At 40.5% G+C, this 17,208-nt stretch overlaps 1 protein-coding gene across 7 annotated transcripts in view; it reads right to left on the bottom strand.

Moving 5' to 3' along the window:
• The window catches only part of JMJD1C (jumonji domain containing 1C), a 167,433-nt gene that overhangs the window by 14,382 nt on the left and 135,843 nt on the right, over positions 1–17,208 (bottom strand). For 6 of the 7 annotated variants that reach the window (XM_019007200.2, XM_015632660.3, XM_015632663.3 and 3 more), the window contains 8 exons: positions 14,030–14,202; positions 11,540–13,716; positions 8,694–8,895; positions 6,730–6,944; positions 5,627–5,779; positions 2,775–2,864; positions 1,354–1,481; positions 959–1,172 (listed from right to left, as the gene is read on the bottom strand). In XM_019007200.2, coding sequence (XP_018862745.1) covers positions 959–1,172; positions 1,354–1,481; positions 2,775–2,864; positions 5,627–5,779; positions 6,730–6,944; positions 8,694–8,895; positions 11,540–13,716; positions 14,030–14,202 — 3,352 coding nt within the window. The remainder of the gene's footprint in view (positions 1–958; positions 1,173–1,353; positions 1,482–2,774; positions 2,865–5,626; positions 5,780–6,729; positions 6,945–8,693; positions 8,896–11,539; positions 13,717–14,029; positions 14,203–17,208) is intronic. The other variant, XR_001522499.3, reaches the window with a different exon arrangement.

Below are 17,208 nucleotides of genomic sequence, written 5' to 3'. Positions count from 1 at the left end.
TACTATTAATTCAATTACAGAATCACACAGAATCACTAGGTTGGAAGAGACCTTTAAGAACAAGTTCAACCCATGCCCTGACTAACCTCAACTAAACCATGTCACTGACTGCCACATCCAATCTTTTTTTAAACACATCCAGGGATGGTGACTTCACCACCTTCCCCAGGTGGACAATTCCAGTACTTCATAGACCCTTTCCATAAAAACCTTTTTCCTAACATCCAACCTATATTTCCCTTGATGCAGCTTGAGACTGTGTCCTCTCGTTCTGTCAGTTGCTGCCTGGAGAAAGAGACCGACCCCCACCTGACTACAGCCACCTTTCAGGAAGTTGTGGAGAGTGGTAAGGTCACCTCTGAGTCTCCTTTTCTCCAGGCTAAACAACCCCAGCTCCCTCAGCCATTCCTCACAGGGTTTGTGTTCCCAGCCCCTCACCAGCCTTGTTGCCCTCCTCTGGACACACTCAAGCATCTCAATGTCCTTCCTAAACTGAGGGGCCCAGAACTGGACCCAGAACTCAAGGTACAACCTCACCAGTGCCAGATAGAGGGGAAGAATGACCTCCCTGCTCCTGCTGGCCAAACAATCCTTGATCCAGACCAGGATGCTGTTGGCTTTTTGGCCACCAGGGCACGGTGCTGGCTCATGTTCAGCCAGCTGTCACCAGTGCCCCCAGTTCCTTTCTGCCTGGGCACTGTCCAGCCACACCGTCCCCAGCCTATAGCACTGCAGGGAGCTACTGTGGCCAAAATGCAGGACTCGGCACTTGGACTTGTTAAACTTTATCCTATGGACATTGCCCATCCATCCAACAGTTCTAGGTCCCTGCACAGCCCTCCTATCTTTCAACAGATCGAAACAGCTTCCAACAGATGCTCCCAGCTTGGTGTCATCTGCAACATACCTGTAGTGCCCCCAAAGTCATAGACATGATATGACAATTTCAAACATATACCTTTTTTTTCTTCTCTGGCTTTTTGCTCTGCAAGATCAGCCAGCCAATGCAGTGGGGACTGAGATTCAGGCGGTGTTAACTTGCTCTCTGTGCTCACATCACTCCTTGGACTTGCATTACCATTTGTCTCAGACTTTTGAGGAGTATTCTGCTCTTGAGACTCAGGCATACACAGAGAAATTTTATTACTGTGGTTAAGGACATTCTGCAAAACCTGTAAAGAACGAATTGATTTTTAACTACATAGCTTCACTATAAGGTATTTCAAAGACATGGCTAGGATTTAACCCCCACATAAGCAAACTAAAACACAACTTGTACTATTTAAATACAAAAATCCACCAATATCAGAGCACTTTAACAAGATGCAATATATAGACATGTTTTAGACTCACCTGAGACACACCATTCACTGCAGGGAGCTTGCCAGCTTGTATGCTCTGCTTGGTAGTACACTGACAGTGGGATTTAATTTCAAATTTTTCTCTAATATTGTGCATAGCATCTAAAAGATCTGTCAAAACTAAAGACAATTAAGAAGAAAAACATCAGTAGCTGTCAATCATTCTGTGACCCTCTTTACAACACACATACACTGCAACATTTTTAACTATTAAAAATACTGAATTTACCACTCAATACTACTCCAAAATGACTGCCCAGTTTATCTTTAAGCTTGTGCAGAGAGACATTAAATTAAGTAATTGCACACTACTCTTCTGCATAATTTAAGCTTTAGTGGGCATTCCCATTGCATGGCACACATCAGGCAAGCCATTAATTATCTGCTTCTCATTGTTAAATGGGTATATCATTGCTTCATTCAATGAAACCATCAGCTACAGACTGAAGTGAGCTATGTCTTGACAAAAAAAATCAGTACATGAGCATAGAAATGAAGGCTGTTTGATAATGGGTATGCACAGAAGAACAAAATTGATGTTAAGTAGGCAGGCTTCATTGTGCTAATTGCAGATGAGTGGTCCACTTTCACAATTTAAAATTAAAACCAGTTTCAGTCTAGAACACCTGGGAAATGTCACAATTTGAATTTGTTATGAAATCTACCCAACCTTAATTTGTACCTGAACTTACCTACAACAACCCATAGAATAATGACTGGTTCTGTATTTTCAGCTTAAAATAACCTGGGAATTTACTTTGTATGTTTAAAGGCACATTTCAGTTTTCTCTTTTCTGGTCTGTATCAATGCTGACAGAAATTTTGTGCTAACAATCATTACACTATACCTACACACTACAGATAATGGTACTGCTTCAGAGAACTTACTTGGTTGTAAGCAGAATTCTGAATCTAGGGAAGTTTATGATTCCTGCTTAGTTTTTCAATTATCACAAGCTCATTCACTGCATTTTGCACAATCATCTAAACCAAAACATTTATTTTCTTTTTTGGGTATGAGACAGACAACAGTGAAAAACAAATCCCCAAAAATCCACTGCCTCAATGGTACTATTTAAAGGTTTTCTTCTAACAGCTAATGTCAGATTTATTAAGTACATTCTGATTGTTTTATTCAGTCCTGAAAAAAATACAAATCTATCTCAAAAAAGGCCCTCAATTTCTTCACTGCCTGTCCCCAGAACTCCCCTTAACAAATCTGTCAGAACAGTCCTCTTACCATCCGTGCTCAGTGCTGGCAACTGCCCAGAACCACTTGCTTTCTTGCAACAATTTAACCCAATTCCCAGGTTTTTTAAATGAAAAATGAGAAGTATCAAGAAACAACTCTGGCCGCTCTTCACAGAAAGGCCTGGGAAATAAAAGCTTCTGTTTGTTCGCATAAGGTCTTACCAGAGCCTGGAATAATCTGCGTTGGCATCAGGTGCTTGTGATCATGAGGCTGCCCCTTCACACACTTCATCCAGGCATACAACTCCTTATCTGCAAAATAGTACTGCCAATGTTTTACTTCTCTTATGTTGCACACAAACAGAGCTAAGGTCTTTCAGACTGGTTTTGGTTAGATACATTTCTCTGCACATACAGGCCTTCTGTCTGGGTATCCAGTGTGATGCATACAACACAGCTGCTTTTCACATTAACGAAAAGAGTTTTAACAACACTGAAATCTGAAATAGCTGCATCTGTAACACAGGCCCTTGCAAATTACCTCCAAATTTCAAAGTGTATTCCTCTTACCATATTTAGCGAGTTACCAATTTAACATAGGCTGAAATCCTTTACACCTATTATAATACCATGGCTATTAAGGCCATGAACCTCCCTTGATGAATCCAGCCATGGAAAAGAGACATAATTAGGTTGCAATTGTATGGTTCATCTAATTTGACACAATCCATACTCCAACTGGAAGCATATGTTTTCAACCAGAGTTTGCCAGACAATCCAAGAAGATGAACTTCTAACCTAATCATCTCTCTGACTCAGCTTACCATGCAGCTGTACCAGTGGTACTGGTGGCACAAAGGAGAGGGAAGTTGCATCACGGTAATATATGTCATATTAAAGCAACCATGAAACCCTGAGTCACTATGTTCTGGCTGAAAATCATTTATGCCAGCAGAGAGGGCCTAACTGGTAGGCAAGAGAGGCTTTCTAAAAAGTTTAAGGAAGATTCTCCCAAAATATGTGGTGTAAAAAGAACACACAAGAAGAATGAGAACAAAAAATATATGGCCAAGAAACTGGTCACCAACCTGCCATGTGATTTTGGGGCAGAAAGAATGCAAATTCTCTCTCAATCCCATCTTGTGTTCTGTCCACTAACCTGCTAATTTTAAGACATTTTTCCAAGCCTTTTACTAGTTTGCTCACTCCAGCAATTTAAAACTAAGGAACACACCGAAGGAAATATTCAACAAATTTGAGGCATTTTTTTTTACACTGTAGTAGGTACACAATGTTTCAAACGTTCCTTCAGATAAGTATTAAATTTATAAGCTATTCAGTAGTTTTTGCAGCACCTAAAACATCTAAATATCCAACTGGTCACAAACATAAATAGATCAAGACAACAGAACAGTATGTATCTACTTAATCTATTTTCTCACAGAAATGTCGTAACATGCCTGTCTGATGGAAACAATGGTTGCATATTCATTCACTCGTGCAGTTAAGTTATAAGTCATTGATAAGTATCAGAATCTGGAATACTAAAACCTCTAACATTCCTGCTGAAGCAGGGAAAAATCAGGGGACTCTGTTACATTCAGCAACTGTAAAAACAACTATCGGTTCCAGGAAAAATGGTGTAATTTAAAGTCCTATTATATACAGATGGCTGGGTGGTTCTGAATGTTTTTAAAAGGGTGCCGAAGAAGCAACACAGTTTGCACGAATCCTACAGCATCATTAGTAATTAAGCCACGGTGAGGGAAGCTGTTGTACTTCTGCTCTCACACATAAAATCGCAATCAACAGAAAGGAAAAAGTCCTCCCTGTAGCAAAACTAGAGAAGCCTACTTCTTTTTATACTGCTTGTTCAAACTTCTAAGACATTTTACTAAAACTTTCCTGGCTGGTTAACACATATTTAAAAAAGCCTCTGACTGTGTGTTCCCACCGGAGTAAATGATGTTTGGCGTGTATCCCAAGCCACGTCAGACAGACGCACATACAGACTTCAGCCAGTGAAGAGCTCCTGAAGAAGCAGTCTCCAGCATTAAAGCATTAACAACTGCTCTCAGTGCGAGAAAACACTGACATTAGCTCCCTAAAAACTTCAGTGTAGGAGGCTTGTCACTGAAAGCCAGGGACAAAGTGGGTGAGACTCTCTATTTGGCAAAGCTTTGCCACCTAATAGTTAAACTTTATTTTACTAACATTTCACATCTGTGACATTACGTGGCTATGACAAACATGGAATGGCTTTTCAAAACAGCATTATACTTGAATCAGTTCCTGGCACAGGATTTGACCACAGAACTGTGCTAGGGCACAAGGCCTGCCTCCCAGGGAAGGCAATGCATTCCACCCAGCAGCCTGCACACAAGTGTCACAGCTGAGGGCTCCAAGCCCGGATCAATCCTCTAAGTCATTCTTCCTTTCAACTGCAACCCAGTTGGGTCACCCGGAAATCAGAGGTTTGCAAGTTAGTTCTGTTATATTTCTCTCTCTCCAGACTAAAGTAGATATTTCCATTAGAGCATAGAATAAACCACAGATATGTGTAGGCTTATGGATTGTGAAACTTCCATTAAGGTTCATTTTAATACTACCTGAAGTATTTTTCCTAATATTTTTCTTTTTTATGATAGAACTATAAAATAGGATGTTACGTCAGTATGACAAGCCACTTCTGAAGGGAGGACTCCAGAAAGCATTCAAATCAAGGCAAGTCTTAACAACAGTGAGTTACCATAGAGAAGGAATTGTGACTGAGCACCAGTCTCACAACTGAAGAACAAGATTTAACCTTGAGGGGCAAGGCACAAACAATCCACAACAATCCACACAGAAAGACTGAAACGCAGACAAAGAGGTAAAATAGCCTCACAGCAGGTGCTTTCTGAATGACTGTTTCTACATCTACTGACAAAAAAGGGAAAAAGTGTCTAAGAGAAACCAATATACACAAGAAGTAATTTAACACTTTACAGAGAGACAGTTCTTGGTGGATCAGCAGCTCTGCAAAAAATGAGACTAAACAGCCTATACAATACTCTAGTTCACAAATAACTGACCTCTAGAACTTTTTCTTTCCTTTGCTTTGTAACAATCTAGGCAGACCACAAATCCACATTTTTGGCAGACCCAATGAATGTTAAATAATGTGGCTTCACATGCATCACACATCTCACGGACTCCTCTCACTGCTCTCTTCCATGCAATTTTGGCTGAAATACAAAATAAGCAAAATAAAAGGACTGAAGTTTAAATGCAAAGCACAGAATGAATAGTCTTTATAGATTAGGCATTCTAGGTTTCCCCTCAGACACAACTGAGTTTTGGGGGAGGAGAGTGATCCTTCATAAACAGGCCATCAAGAGCTACCCCCTTAGCTGCATTACACAGCATCTCCTTCAGTGCTACTATCAACACATTACAAAGAAAAAAAGCATTCAGAAAACTGAATACAGAATGAAGTAATCCAGGAAAGATATTGCTGCAAGCATGAAGAACTCTTTTAGCATACACTTCTAACCCCATGCACCTAAGAGGGCTTTTCACCTGACTGCCCACAGGACATGTCTGATTTAAAGGGCAGCCAAACCAGCAAGCTGGACAGCTGGCAGGAGGGGAGGGAGGTGCTGTTTCAGGAGACCTGACTAGTATGTGTTTTCTGCTCTACTTCTTCCTTATACAGCCTGGAATTAGTAGAGCCACCAGCCTGTGTCCATCTGCTGTGGGCCAGAAGGATGAACAGTGGCTTTGGTGGGGAGGAGATGACAGTGTTAGCACATGCTCTGCATGGCCTATGCTGCTCCACTCTCCTCCTTTGTTTTGGAAAGGAGACACATCAGAAACATACCATTTGTTGGCAACAGTCAGTATCTATCTCACCACAGGCCTTGGCTGGGAGCTGGCTGCTCTGGCTGGAGAGCTGGAGGCCAGGCTGGGAATGAAGGCTACTCCAAACCCAGCAGGAGCCTAGCCCCAGCCCAGGACAGCCACCAGAACAGGGAGGGGGATTGGGGTAGCCTACTGAGGAAGGAACCCTTCCAGCATGTCATCTTATGAACAGCCTAGGAAAATCCAACAGCCAGGGGAAGAGACCTATGCAAGAGGAAGCAATGATCATACAAGAAACACTGCAGAACACTTGAGAGCTTTGAGGGTTCCTTACCATCTTTTTTCACCCAGGACATGGCTGTTTTCTCAGATGTTACCAACTGACAAAATTTATCCCCTATGATATCTAGTATGTATTTAGAAGTTTCTAGGTCCAGCTCTTCATCTTCATAGTTTTCATGTGTCCATAAACTCAGTGCTTCATCATCATACTGATCAGGAGAGGAGAAACCATCTATCCTAACCACTCCGTTCTTACTAAAAGACAACCTGAAAATGAAAACAGGTAGTTTGACTGCATGTATCATTATAGTCTGTGACTTCCATTTTAGTTACTACTTTACCTTGCTGTTAAATCTTAAAACACGGAAGTTGTCTTTTCACCTTATCATCCTACATACTTTTTAAATATTAAAATAAATCCTGACATACTGATGAAACTAGTTCTAAAATGATAAATAAAAAAGTATGAAAACTGAAACTGACCTTTTAGGAACTTTTTTGCATTCTGTTCACTCATCATTCTCTCTCTAGCATTTATTACTCCTTTAAAATTGCAGACAGAATAATTCTTTTTTTCTTTTTTATTTTGGTCAAAGTTTGGTTCCACCTACCTTCCTTCCTCACTTTCAAATTTTGGAATGTCTGTGACAGCAGTCACTCACTTTGATTTATATTTTATAGATTTCTGTATAATACTGCTCTCATACTGAGAAAACATGAGTTAAAACATTGTGTTTAAATTTTTCTAGGCAGAACAAATCACCAATAGAAGCTCACATTTTTGTATCCACTACACTCTGACCTTTAAAAGACTTTCCTGTTACTCTACCCAGGGCTGTTTCACTAACCCTGGCTATACTTACCCTATTTTTAAGCAGTAACAATTAATCATTCCATCTTATCCAAAACAGGATAAGTCATTATACAGATGTGATTATAACAGTTAAGGAATTTATGCCAGCAAAACAGTCCTGAATTTAGAAGTATAAAAAAAATAACATTTAGATATGTATTCAAATTAAAAAGATGAAATTATCAAATTTTAGCGTCCAGAACAACAGTTTCCAAAAGAATTGTAAACGTCTTTTGATATTCAAGCCCCACTATCTAAACACAATGAAATTAAACTTCTGTAAAACTTACCACAATATAATAAAAACATTCAAGTTTTTTATAATTGCATACTAGTATTTAAATATGTTGGCAAACCTTTATGTTCTCTCCTTTGTACAAGGGGAAAAAAAAAACCCAGTAAAATTCCAACTTTGCCAAATGTGGAAGCAAATACTCTTACAGAGAAGGTATTCAGAGTCCAATCTAGAAACAATTCCTTACAGATCTACCAAGTCTTGTAAGTGAAGATTCATTATAAAAAATTAAACTCCATTTAGGGAACAGTTTCTTGTTGAAAACAAGTTGGATTAATACTGACAGCACAATCCATACACATACTGAAGCTGTTTTACCCTTTCTTGGCCCTTCCTGCACCCCAGGAAATCATCTTCCTTTTGAATTTTCATTGATGGGTCATTAATGGCAAGAAAGGAGGTCACATCTCCTCTCTGTCCTCAGAAAATGCCCAGAGAACACTGAACAAATTCCCACCATATACTGGCATAAGAACAGTTACAAATAAGTGCAACTCTGCCGTTGTACAAATTGTCCAGAAAATCTGAAGCTTGCCTTTTGAAAAATTCCACTTCAAATATCAGACCCCTGTGTAACAGTGATATGCTGTATTTTCTGTTTGGTAAGGTACACCAGGCAGGTAAGGTACGGTACTCAAGCTAAGGTACACCAGGCAGATGTTCTGATGCCTTTGCTATAAAAGCTTTAACAGTGACGAAGTCAACCCACAAAAGAAATGCGTATGTAAATACTGTTAAAATAGATGCTCTCTTTTATCAGATGGACTGAGACATAAAAATCAGGTATGCTTCCAAGTATGCCAGTCCTTTGTCAGTATCATTTTTAAAAGCTGAAGCATCACATTACCAGGAAATCAGGCACACTTACCTCCGAAAGTAGTAAAATCTACAAAATACTGGTGAGTGAGTTGGTTCTTCTCCTTTCTTGCTTCTTATTAACCTACATTCTCTGCATTTTTGCAAATTTGGTCCTATTTCAGAACAAGAATCATCCTGCAAAAAGGACTCTCCCGTTTGCTTCAGCTTCTTTACTTTGCGCCAATCTTTTAACACTGAGCGAGGTATACCAGCTGCAAAAGTAAGGAGAGTTTCAGATGAGGTACTGGCACTGTTTCCTCACAGATTACAGTCAGGAGAGTCAGCAGTCAACGTTTTTTCCTGGTACATGTCTTATCTGCATAACATATTTCATTTTTATTTCCACTTGCCTGCCTGTCAGCACCAAAGTTAAAAAATCAAAGGTACCAATTAAACTTACACAGGCACAAGCACAATTAAGTAACTGCTAAGCTCCCAAGAAACTACATTTTCCCTAATATTAGGTGTCTTATTCACCAGATATTCTACTAAAACCATCTTCAGAATCTCATTCTTACAAAAACAAAGACATACAATACTGCAAGAAAGTTATGTTTGAACGCTGTTCCAAGTGAAGGCGTAGGCAAAAAAGGCCACAGTTAAATGAATAAAAGCAAAGCTTAAAAAAAACAAACCTAAAACCAAATTCCAGCTCCTCCAAAACTTTTTTTTTTTTAAAGGTTACAGATATGACTACAGAATAGCAGCTATAGTCACAGTATCTATTTATACACATCTGGTTTGTTGGTTTCGCAAGGCCAAGCAGTATAATTCTGTTTTCGATACTGAAGTCAGCAGATCTGACACCAAGAAACATTAGGAGCAAGTCTATTGAACTATTGAACTATAAAACTGAACCCTGTTGTTATTTAACCAAGCTTTCATTTTAAGGAGTCTTGAATGTCACAGCACTGTTATCTGCAGACAGAGATCTGTCATTTCATCTACCACTATTCTTGAAAGTTCATTTCCTGTAAACAGGGATCTGATGTAGGATGCTAAAAGGGTCAGGGTGCCTTTGGACTCGGTACCTGGGTTCAGATTGGTATTTTGCCAGAGGTGACTTGTACAAACTTTGCAAGTGACAGACTCCCTATGCCTCAGTTCTTGGTCTAGAAACCACATTCCATACTCACCCAAGGCATTACAGTAACTGGATTAAAACCTGAAGAGTAAAAAAGGCCCAAGAACAGGTTTACTAGTCCAAAACAATGTTTTCTGCCTTGAAAGCAAAGATCCTGGGTGTCATCTGGGAGCTGCTAGACTTCAAGCTCTGTGAGTAGGCACTTGGAAGACCCCCAGCACTTGCAGGGCTGTGAAATGCCTTGCTTTACAGGACGGAGCCTCACAGCCTGGAGCTCTGAGAGCTCTGGCTAGCACACAAGCTCCCAGGGGGTTTTCTAAAATGGCATCAGGACAAAGCACTGTTCAACTTGTTTGGAATCTACATACCACCCACGCTACAAAACTGCCACTGAGCCCCAGACCGTGAAGCATAGTTAAGTTACCTCCAGCCACCTACAGAGAACTCAGGCAGCTGTTCCAAGGGAACATCATCTTTCCTGAAAGCTCCTCAAGGTTGACTGTGATTTTGTGTAAATCTTTGTGGAAAGTTCTTTTTAAAGAAAAACGTCTGACCAGCTCTCTTGCAGAAATTAATCACAAAAAATCCTTTGCAACAACACAAAGGTCATAAACACTTAACATGTTAAATGTATGTATTTACATTTAACTTTAACAAGGGAAGCTAAAAAAGATTTTATAGACATGTTTGCCTTGATCTTCCCTTTACTTGGAAGCAGAAAGGAAAAGCAATACTATTACAACTGGACCAAATATCCAGAGTACTTCAGACAGACCACAGCACTTTCAGCTCCCAGTACAATTCAGGGATCAAGGACTCTCAGATACCAGAAAAGTAACTTTATACACCAGACAGTGAAAAGCTACAGAATGTAATTACAGGCAGTACTGCTCATTTTCTTGCTACCTGTACTTAAAAATTCTTATATAATATTAAGTAAGTAATTTAATGGTATACTCTCTCATACTTAACCAGACAAAGAAGAATCCTTGGAGAAGAATACATTTGGATAAAAAATAAGGCAAGTTTTTAAATAAAATCTCTTATGCTGGCAGACCAGTTTCTCCTTTCAGATTAATCGAGTTACAATCTGCCACACATTACAGTATTGCATTTAAATGGAAATTTGTATTTCCCTTTTTTTATTCCTTAAACAAGAGGGATGTTAACACCATGTACTACACATGCTAGTTAGGAGTGTGAAATTATGCTCCCTTAAACCTGTCATTAAATTAACCAAATCATAACTGAGGGGCATCAGGCTCTCAAAGAACTGCCTCTGGCTTTCTGATCAAAGGATGCATTAAAGCTCAAGAGAGAATCTTTCCCTCCAGGAGTGCTCTAAAAATAAATGCATTAGATCTCAAAATAAAAACCTCCCAACATATATATATATATATATATATATATGTTATATACATATATATGTCTATATACACATATATGTTATATACCTATGTATATGTATCTCAATATTAGTGGCACAACTATATGCACCAGCCTGCTCAATTCTGATGGACAGCATAAACAAAATGGTTTACTGCTCATTTTTAGGCCAAGAACCAGTCTGCTAACACAGATATACAAAATACTCTTTTTCTTACACCAGGATAATTAAAATGGCCTCAAGACAGATAAATCTGGACCTACTCCTTTACACAGGCATGTTTTTTAGCTCTTTTTCTATCTATTGTAAATGACAAACCCGCCAGGATTAACAGCGTTGGACTTCACAAGCTTCTATGTCTTCCAAATCAGATTAATATACTCACTGCTGTTACTGCCACTCTGCAACTTCAGCTTGTTTTTTTCTTTGGCGCTCCTGCTAAGAACACCATTTGGTTTCACTTCTTCCTCAGTATCACCCTTTTTTTTCTGCAAATCATTTTGTTTCTTTTTGTAAGTTGGCTTGGGCTGCCGTTTAGTCCTTTGCTCTGACTTGCTCTCACTTTCATCAGAGTCGCCACTTTCAGAGCCAGACTCATAAGTTCGTTTTCCTTTTCTCCTTGGGTGCTTATCTTCCTTTACAAACTTATCTGCCAAGATTTTGGTATCTATATTAGTTTGCAAATCATTTGATGTAGAAGCTATTAAATTGACAGTACACGGCTTAACAATTTCTGAAACACTGTTCCCTGAATTCTCTTTTTTATTAGTGTTTTTATCTTCTTCTGAATGCCTTGTTAGCCAAGCCTTTTTCAGTTTAGTGTGGTAGTTTGGCTGACTCGTCTGGGAAGTTTGCCCACTGCCTACAGAGTTCGCTTTGTTTATTGTATTACAGACTATAGCACTGTCTAGGGAGAGAGAGGTTGAAAATGTCTGATTTTTCACAGAGTTGAACTCTGTCTCAGTGGTGTTACTACTTTTAAACTGAGCTGCAGCCAATGCTGCCTTGTGCTTTTTCAAATGAACAAAGTCAGTAGAGGTGGAGAATCCTGAGCTGGGCTGAGCAGCAATGCCTGTGCTGCCAGCAGCAGATGTAACCGGAGCTGGAGTGCTGACCTTGCCCTCCTGGAACTGTGCCGCCACCTGGCTGCCCGCTCTTGGAGCTGTGGACTCCAGCAGTGTGCAGGACACCGTGCTCGAGACTGAGTAAGTCACTTCAGAGCTCCCCTGGCTTGACACGCTGGTTGTCATTGCTGCTGATGCAGTGACATCCATTTTGGTGCTGCAGATGATTGTTGTGGTAGGGGTGACAGCATGAGGAATACTGCCTTGCGAGACAACTGCAAATTTCTTTTCGTACCGTGTGCGAGCACTGTCTGAGTTCATATTTGGCAGTGTTTTCAGGCAATCTGCTAGATTTGTCACAGCTGAAGATCTCTCACTAACTTGATCTTTGGAAGCAGACTGCATTACTGGTACATTCTCGTATTTTGTGCTACAAGGAGGATGCACGATAACAGATGCTGTAGCGGACTGTGACTTTCCACTCATTCTTTCACTGTGCCAATCCACTTTTTCATTATTTGGGGCATTATTAGACTTCCACATTTCTGATAAATTCTGTTCAGAAGTGCCCTTGTAAACAGTTTGGGCTTCCTTGGGCTCAGGTACTAAAGTTGGCGGTTTCTGCAACTCCTGTATTTTGCCACCACCAGCATTAACAGGTTGAACAGGGGTTAGAGTTGGAGGTGAAAGGCTGCTATAGCTGCTCTCCTTTTTCTCCAGGTTCTGGTGCACAGGAGGGTGAAACACAGGGGCCCTATGCAAGGCAGGCATACTCCGGAGTGTATTTGAAGATAAGACTGACAACTGAGTAGGGCTCCTGCTGTCATTTCTGAAAGAATTTACAGAGTGAGACTGCACTGACTGTGAAAGCTGCTCAGGTATCTTGCTTGTAGAGCCTTCGCTCTCTGGTTGGTGCTTAATTAAAGGTGGGGGTTTTGAAAGGGAAGAAATGTAGGAGGGGAGAGCCTGGGGACTAGCTGCTGTTGAAGGACAATTAGTTTGCTTATCAACACATACACCTGAAGCTTCCTTTGATGGGTATGATCTCGGTGGTTCATTTACTACACTATTAGACAAGGTAGTGAAATAGTTACTCTGTGGCAAACTCTGTGGAACTGAATGTTTCATTTTATACAGTTCCGACACAGAGCATTCAGCATCTTTGTCATATTTCACTGAATGGCTTTTGGGACTTGAAGATAAGGATGTTACCCTGGAGTAGTTTTCTCTCTCTCCCTCCAGTGCCTTTATTTTAGCTGTAAAAGGAGCAACTTCTATACTTTCTTGGAGTATTTGTCTGTGTTCTTCTTTGTATTTGCTCAGTCGCTCCCCAGTCTCCTGTGATGGCCTTGGCAGCTGGTTCAACACTGGATCTGCATAATGTCTATGCAGATGGCTCTCCTTTGCTGTCTGCATTCTGCTCTGCTCTAGTTCACTCTTCACTGGTGCAGTGGTAACAGAACGCAAAGGTTCAACAAACACTTTCCTCTCCAGTTCTCTGTTTGAAGAAAGGTTGAGCAAACACAGGTTAGCCTGAATGTAGTACAACATGCTAGACAGAAGACCTTTCTTCCCGTGCCCTGAACAAAGTTATCTATTAACACAAAATAAACTTTTCTCTATATTAAGCACAACTTTCAGAAGTCTTCAAATGACTCATGAACTCAAGTATCATACCAAGTCAACAAGGTAACATAATGACAAGCCTGTGACCCCCGCAGGCATCCACATCTACAAACTAAAAGGAAGCTAAAAGGCAACAACACTCACTGAAATGTACCCTCATGCACAGAGTTCAACAGCAAACTTACTCTTTGCGATGCTCTACCATACTTTTGGACAAAGGTGGGCTGGAATGCGCTGTCAGTTTAAGAGGCCGAAGGGGATCTGCACTGGATGGTCGCACGGGAATATGACTCCGTAAACCAAGGCTGTCAGCTGAGGTCACTGGGGTGGGCTGGTGTAACCAGGGGCTGGGAGTATTCTGTTAGCACCAACCAAAACAAAAAATAAAATCAGATTTCAAAATAATCATGAGACCACAAGGGCAACTCTACCAAGTCCTACAAATTATCAAAGTGAAGTAATGTATTTCAGTATCAAATCATAGACAGTAAATAAAATCTAACATTTTAAGTCACTTTTTTTGACCAACTAAAACACAATTGTACTTCCCCTGGACTTCCAGCATACAAAACAGTTTACACATTTCAGAAGCATTCTTATAATAATTTAATTTTCAAGTACTCAGGACAAGCAGTTAATTCTAGAACAGCATCTGCAGCTCATCAAAATTAACAAACCAATGACAACCTGACGACACTTAAATTCAGTTACCAGTAAAAAGACCATTACCTCTTCAAAGAATTGCAAGATTTCTTTAAATACAAACATGGCATGATATTTCTGGAAGCAATTTTATCTCCAGCCTTATGACAAATCTCAATAAAAGGGATGTAAGTATCTCTTTCCTGGATTGTTCCTCTCCTGCCCCAATCAAATGATTAAGTATGATAATCCTAATTAATCTGCTTTATTTAGTCAGGCATTTTTATTTGGCTTAATCATCATCACCACACTATTAAAACCATAAATGTACACCCTTGCCATAGTGTGCAGCATGGCAAACACAGAGTCAAATAATTTTATGCTGTATATCTAAACACTCCAAAGGTGGGCCTTGTTTAGACACACAGGTAAATCTATGAAACTACTTTTTAATCTACTACTTCATTAAGTCTCTGTTTTCTTATCTTTACTGAAACTTGCATAACAGTCTGCAGAAAAGACCAGGAACAGCTCACTCTCTCCTCTTGTCCTCTTCTCTCTCTCTCCTCTGCTTAGTAGACCTGCTTACAAGAAGTGCACATAGCAGAGTGGAAAAGCAGGACACCTGTTCAAGTGGGGCTAAAGAGCTGGGGACAAGCCAAGAAGGAACTGGAGTGAGCTTTTGTGAGCACCGCAAGGTTTTGGGTCCATCCCTTGTCCATCCCTACCTTATTCCCCTCCCTACACTCCTCACCGGTCCATCCCTATCCTTCTCCCTAGAACTGGCAACTCCAGTTGGGAACTGCTGCAGCAGAAAGGGAGCCAAGAGCTCTCATGACACATGCACACAGCACAGAATAGATCAGCAAGTGCTACAGCTTTGAAGTTATGGTTTCTATGTTTTTAAATATTTAAGGCAGCCACTTGTGTTTGTGCACGTCTCCTAGGACAGGAGTTCCCATGCTGTGTTGAGTTCCCACCAACAGCCTGTAAGCTGTATTAAAGTATTATGCAAAGAAGGCCCATCACCTTCTACTTAGAGGAGCTGGGGGAACATCTGCCTGAGTACCAAGCGTTGCTCAAACAACTTTATGACTTCTCCTGCAACCATCTACTGTCCAGCCCAAATGTGGGAGCTGCCACAGACACCCAAGGACAGTAGGGAAAGGTGGGCTCAGGGCACGCTTCCTTCAGCTCAGAGACAAGGCTCAGCCCTAAGCCAAGGGTGGATACTGCTGCTGCTCTTACAGCTGAAACACAGATCCCTTTCTGTGATTGTGGCATCCACACAAACCGACCCTGGAAACGCCCATTCCGGGTTTCTAAGGTCTATTTAAAAAAGGCCTTCAGTGTGAGAGCCAGAAGACAAGTCACCACAAGACAACTGCCACATATCAACATAATTAAAAAACTACGTGCCTCAGTATGCAGGGCTGCATTCTTCAGGCAGCCAAAGTGAAAACAACGTCAGTCTTAAGTTATTTTAAAATGGACTTCTGAGAGGGTGGAGCAGGCAGCAACACAAAAAGATAAACCCACCTATCTTTTTCTCTTAGGCTTTTCTTCACTGCTATATTTTGATCTTATCAAATTTTAGATCAAACTCACTTCATATTACAAGGGCAACTCAGACTGTTTTGGAAAAGACTTAGCCACAATGTTTGGCTTTCTTTTAAGAATCAATATGGGGAGGAAAAGCCTTCCCCATGATGAAATAAAAATAAAGTATCTTTCTATCCATTCAAAATACCAAGCTGTGACACAAAAGCTTACAATTTGGCAAAAGGACCACTGTCAATGACATGCCTTTTGTGGTCTCTGTGAAAATCTGCCCAAATTAGGCCAAGTTGAAAGCCTCTAAAGATCAGTATGCACAATATTCAGTGGTGGTTTAATTGAAGCTGGCAGTAAAGCTCTCCAAAGTTTCTGTCTGCACTACACACACTTCATCTTACACTATTCTTGTGAGGTGCCTGCTTATATAGCATGCCATATATCCCAGGCCTTCAGGAGCTAAGAAAACTTTTCCTGTAATTGCCAAGTCTGCCTGCCAAACCCCACACTGGGCACTAGGCTGAAAATCATAAACCATTTCTTCTGAGACTTCAGTGGTTACACTCAGCAAACTGATTTGAGGAATCACCCTGACTTGAATGCAGAGAAGTAGAATGCAGATGGGAAGGCAGGGATGTGTGTCAACAGAAACAGAAGGGGAGAAAATGACACACCAAGAAAAGGGTACACAGATAGGTATAAAGACAAGAGAAATGGGTGTACAGTGTGCATGAAACATTTATAAATGCAAGAGTATTTCTCTTCAGAACTTCCCACTGGATTTAGTACTCTTCCCTCTCCATCTTTCACCATTACTGAGTGAGCATCCACAAAACTTCACTATGAAGACGACTGTCCCACCTATCCTAATATTTCACTTACAAAATGGTACACAGTTCGAGGTAGCAAATATTTACCCTGTGAACTTGAGTTCCCAAACAAGCTGGCTGACCTCACTTTTAGTCATAAATTACAATCCAACATTTCATGTTTCTTTAGAATTCTTAGGAAATCAAGGTCTGGATAAACTCCTTACACACATTCACCATGAGACAATGGTTATTGCTGTAGTTTCATTCATAGTTCTCTACCTAATCAAATACCCCAATATCACAGTAAACTCCACATCTGTACCAAGGAAATCACTGCTGGGAGACACCAAGCTCAG

This window comes from Parus major, chromosome 6, assembly GCF_001522545.3.
Source record: "Parus major isolate Abel chromosome 6, Parus_major1.1, whole genome shotgun sequence".
Taxonomy (NCBI): domain Eukaryota; kingdom Metazoa; phylum Chordata; class Aves; order Passeriformes; family Paridae; genus Parus; species Parus major.
Note: the sequence above shows the minus strand (reverse complement) of the source record. Positions and strands in the feature narration are given on the sequence as shown.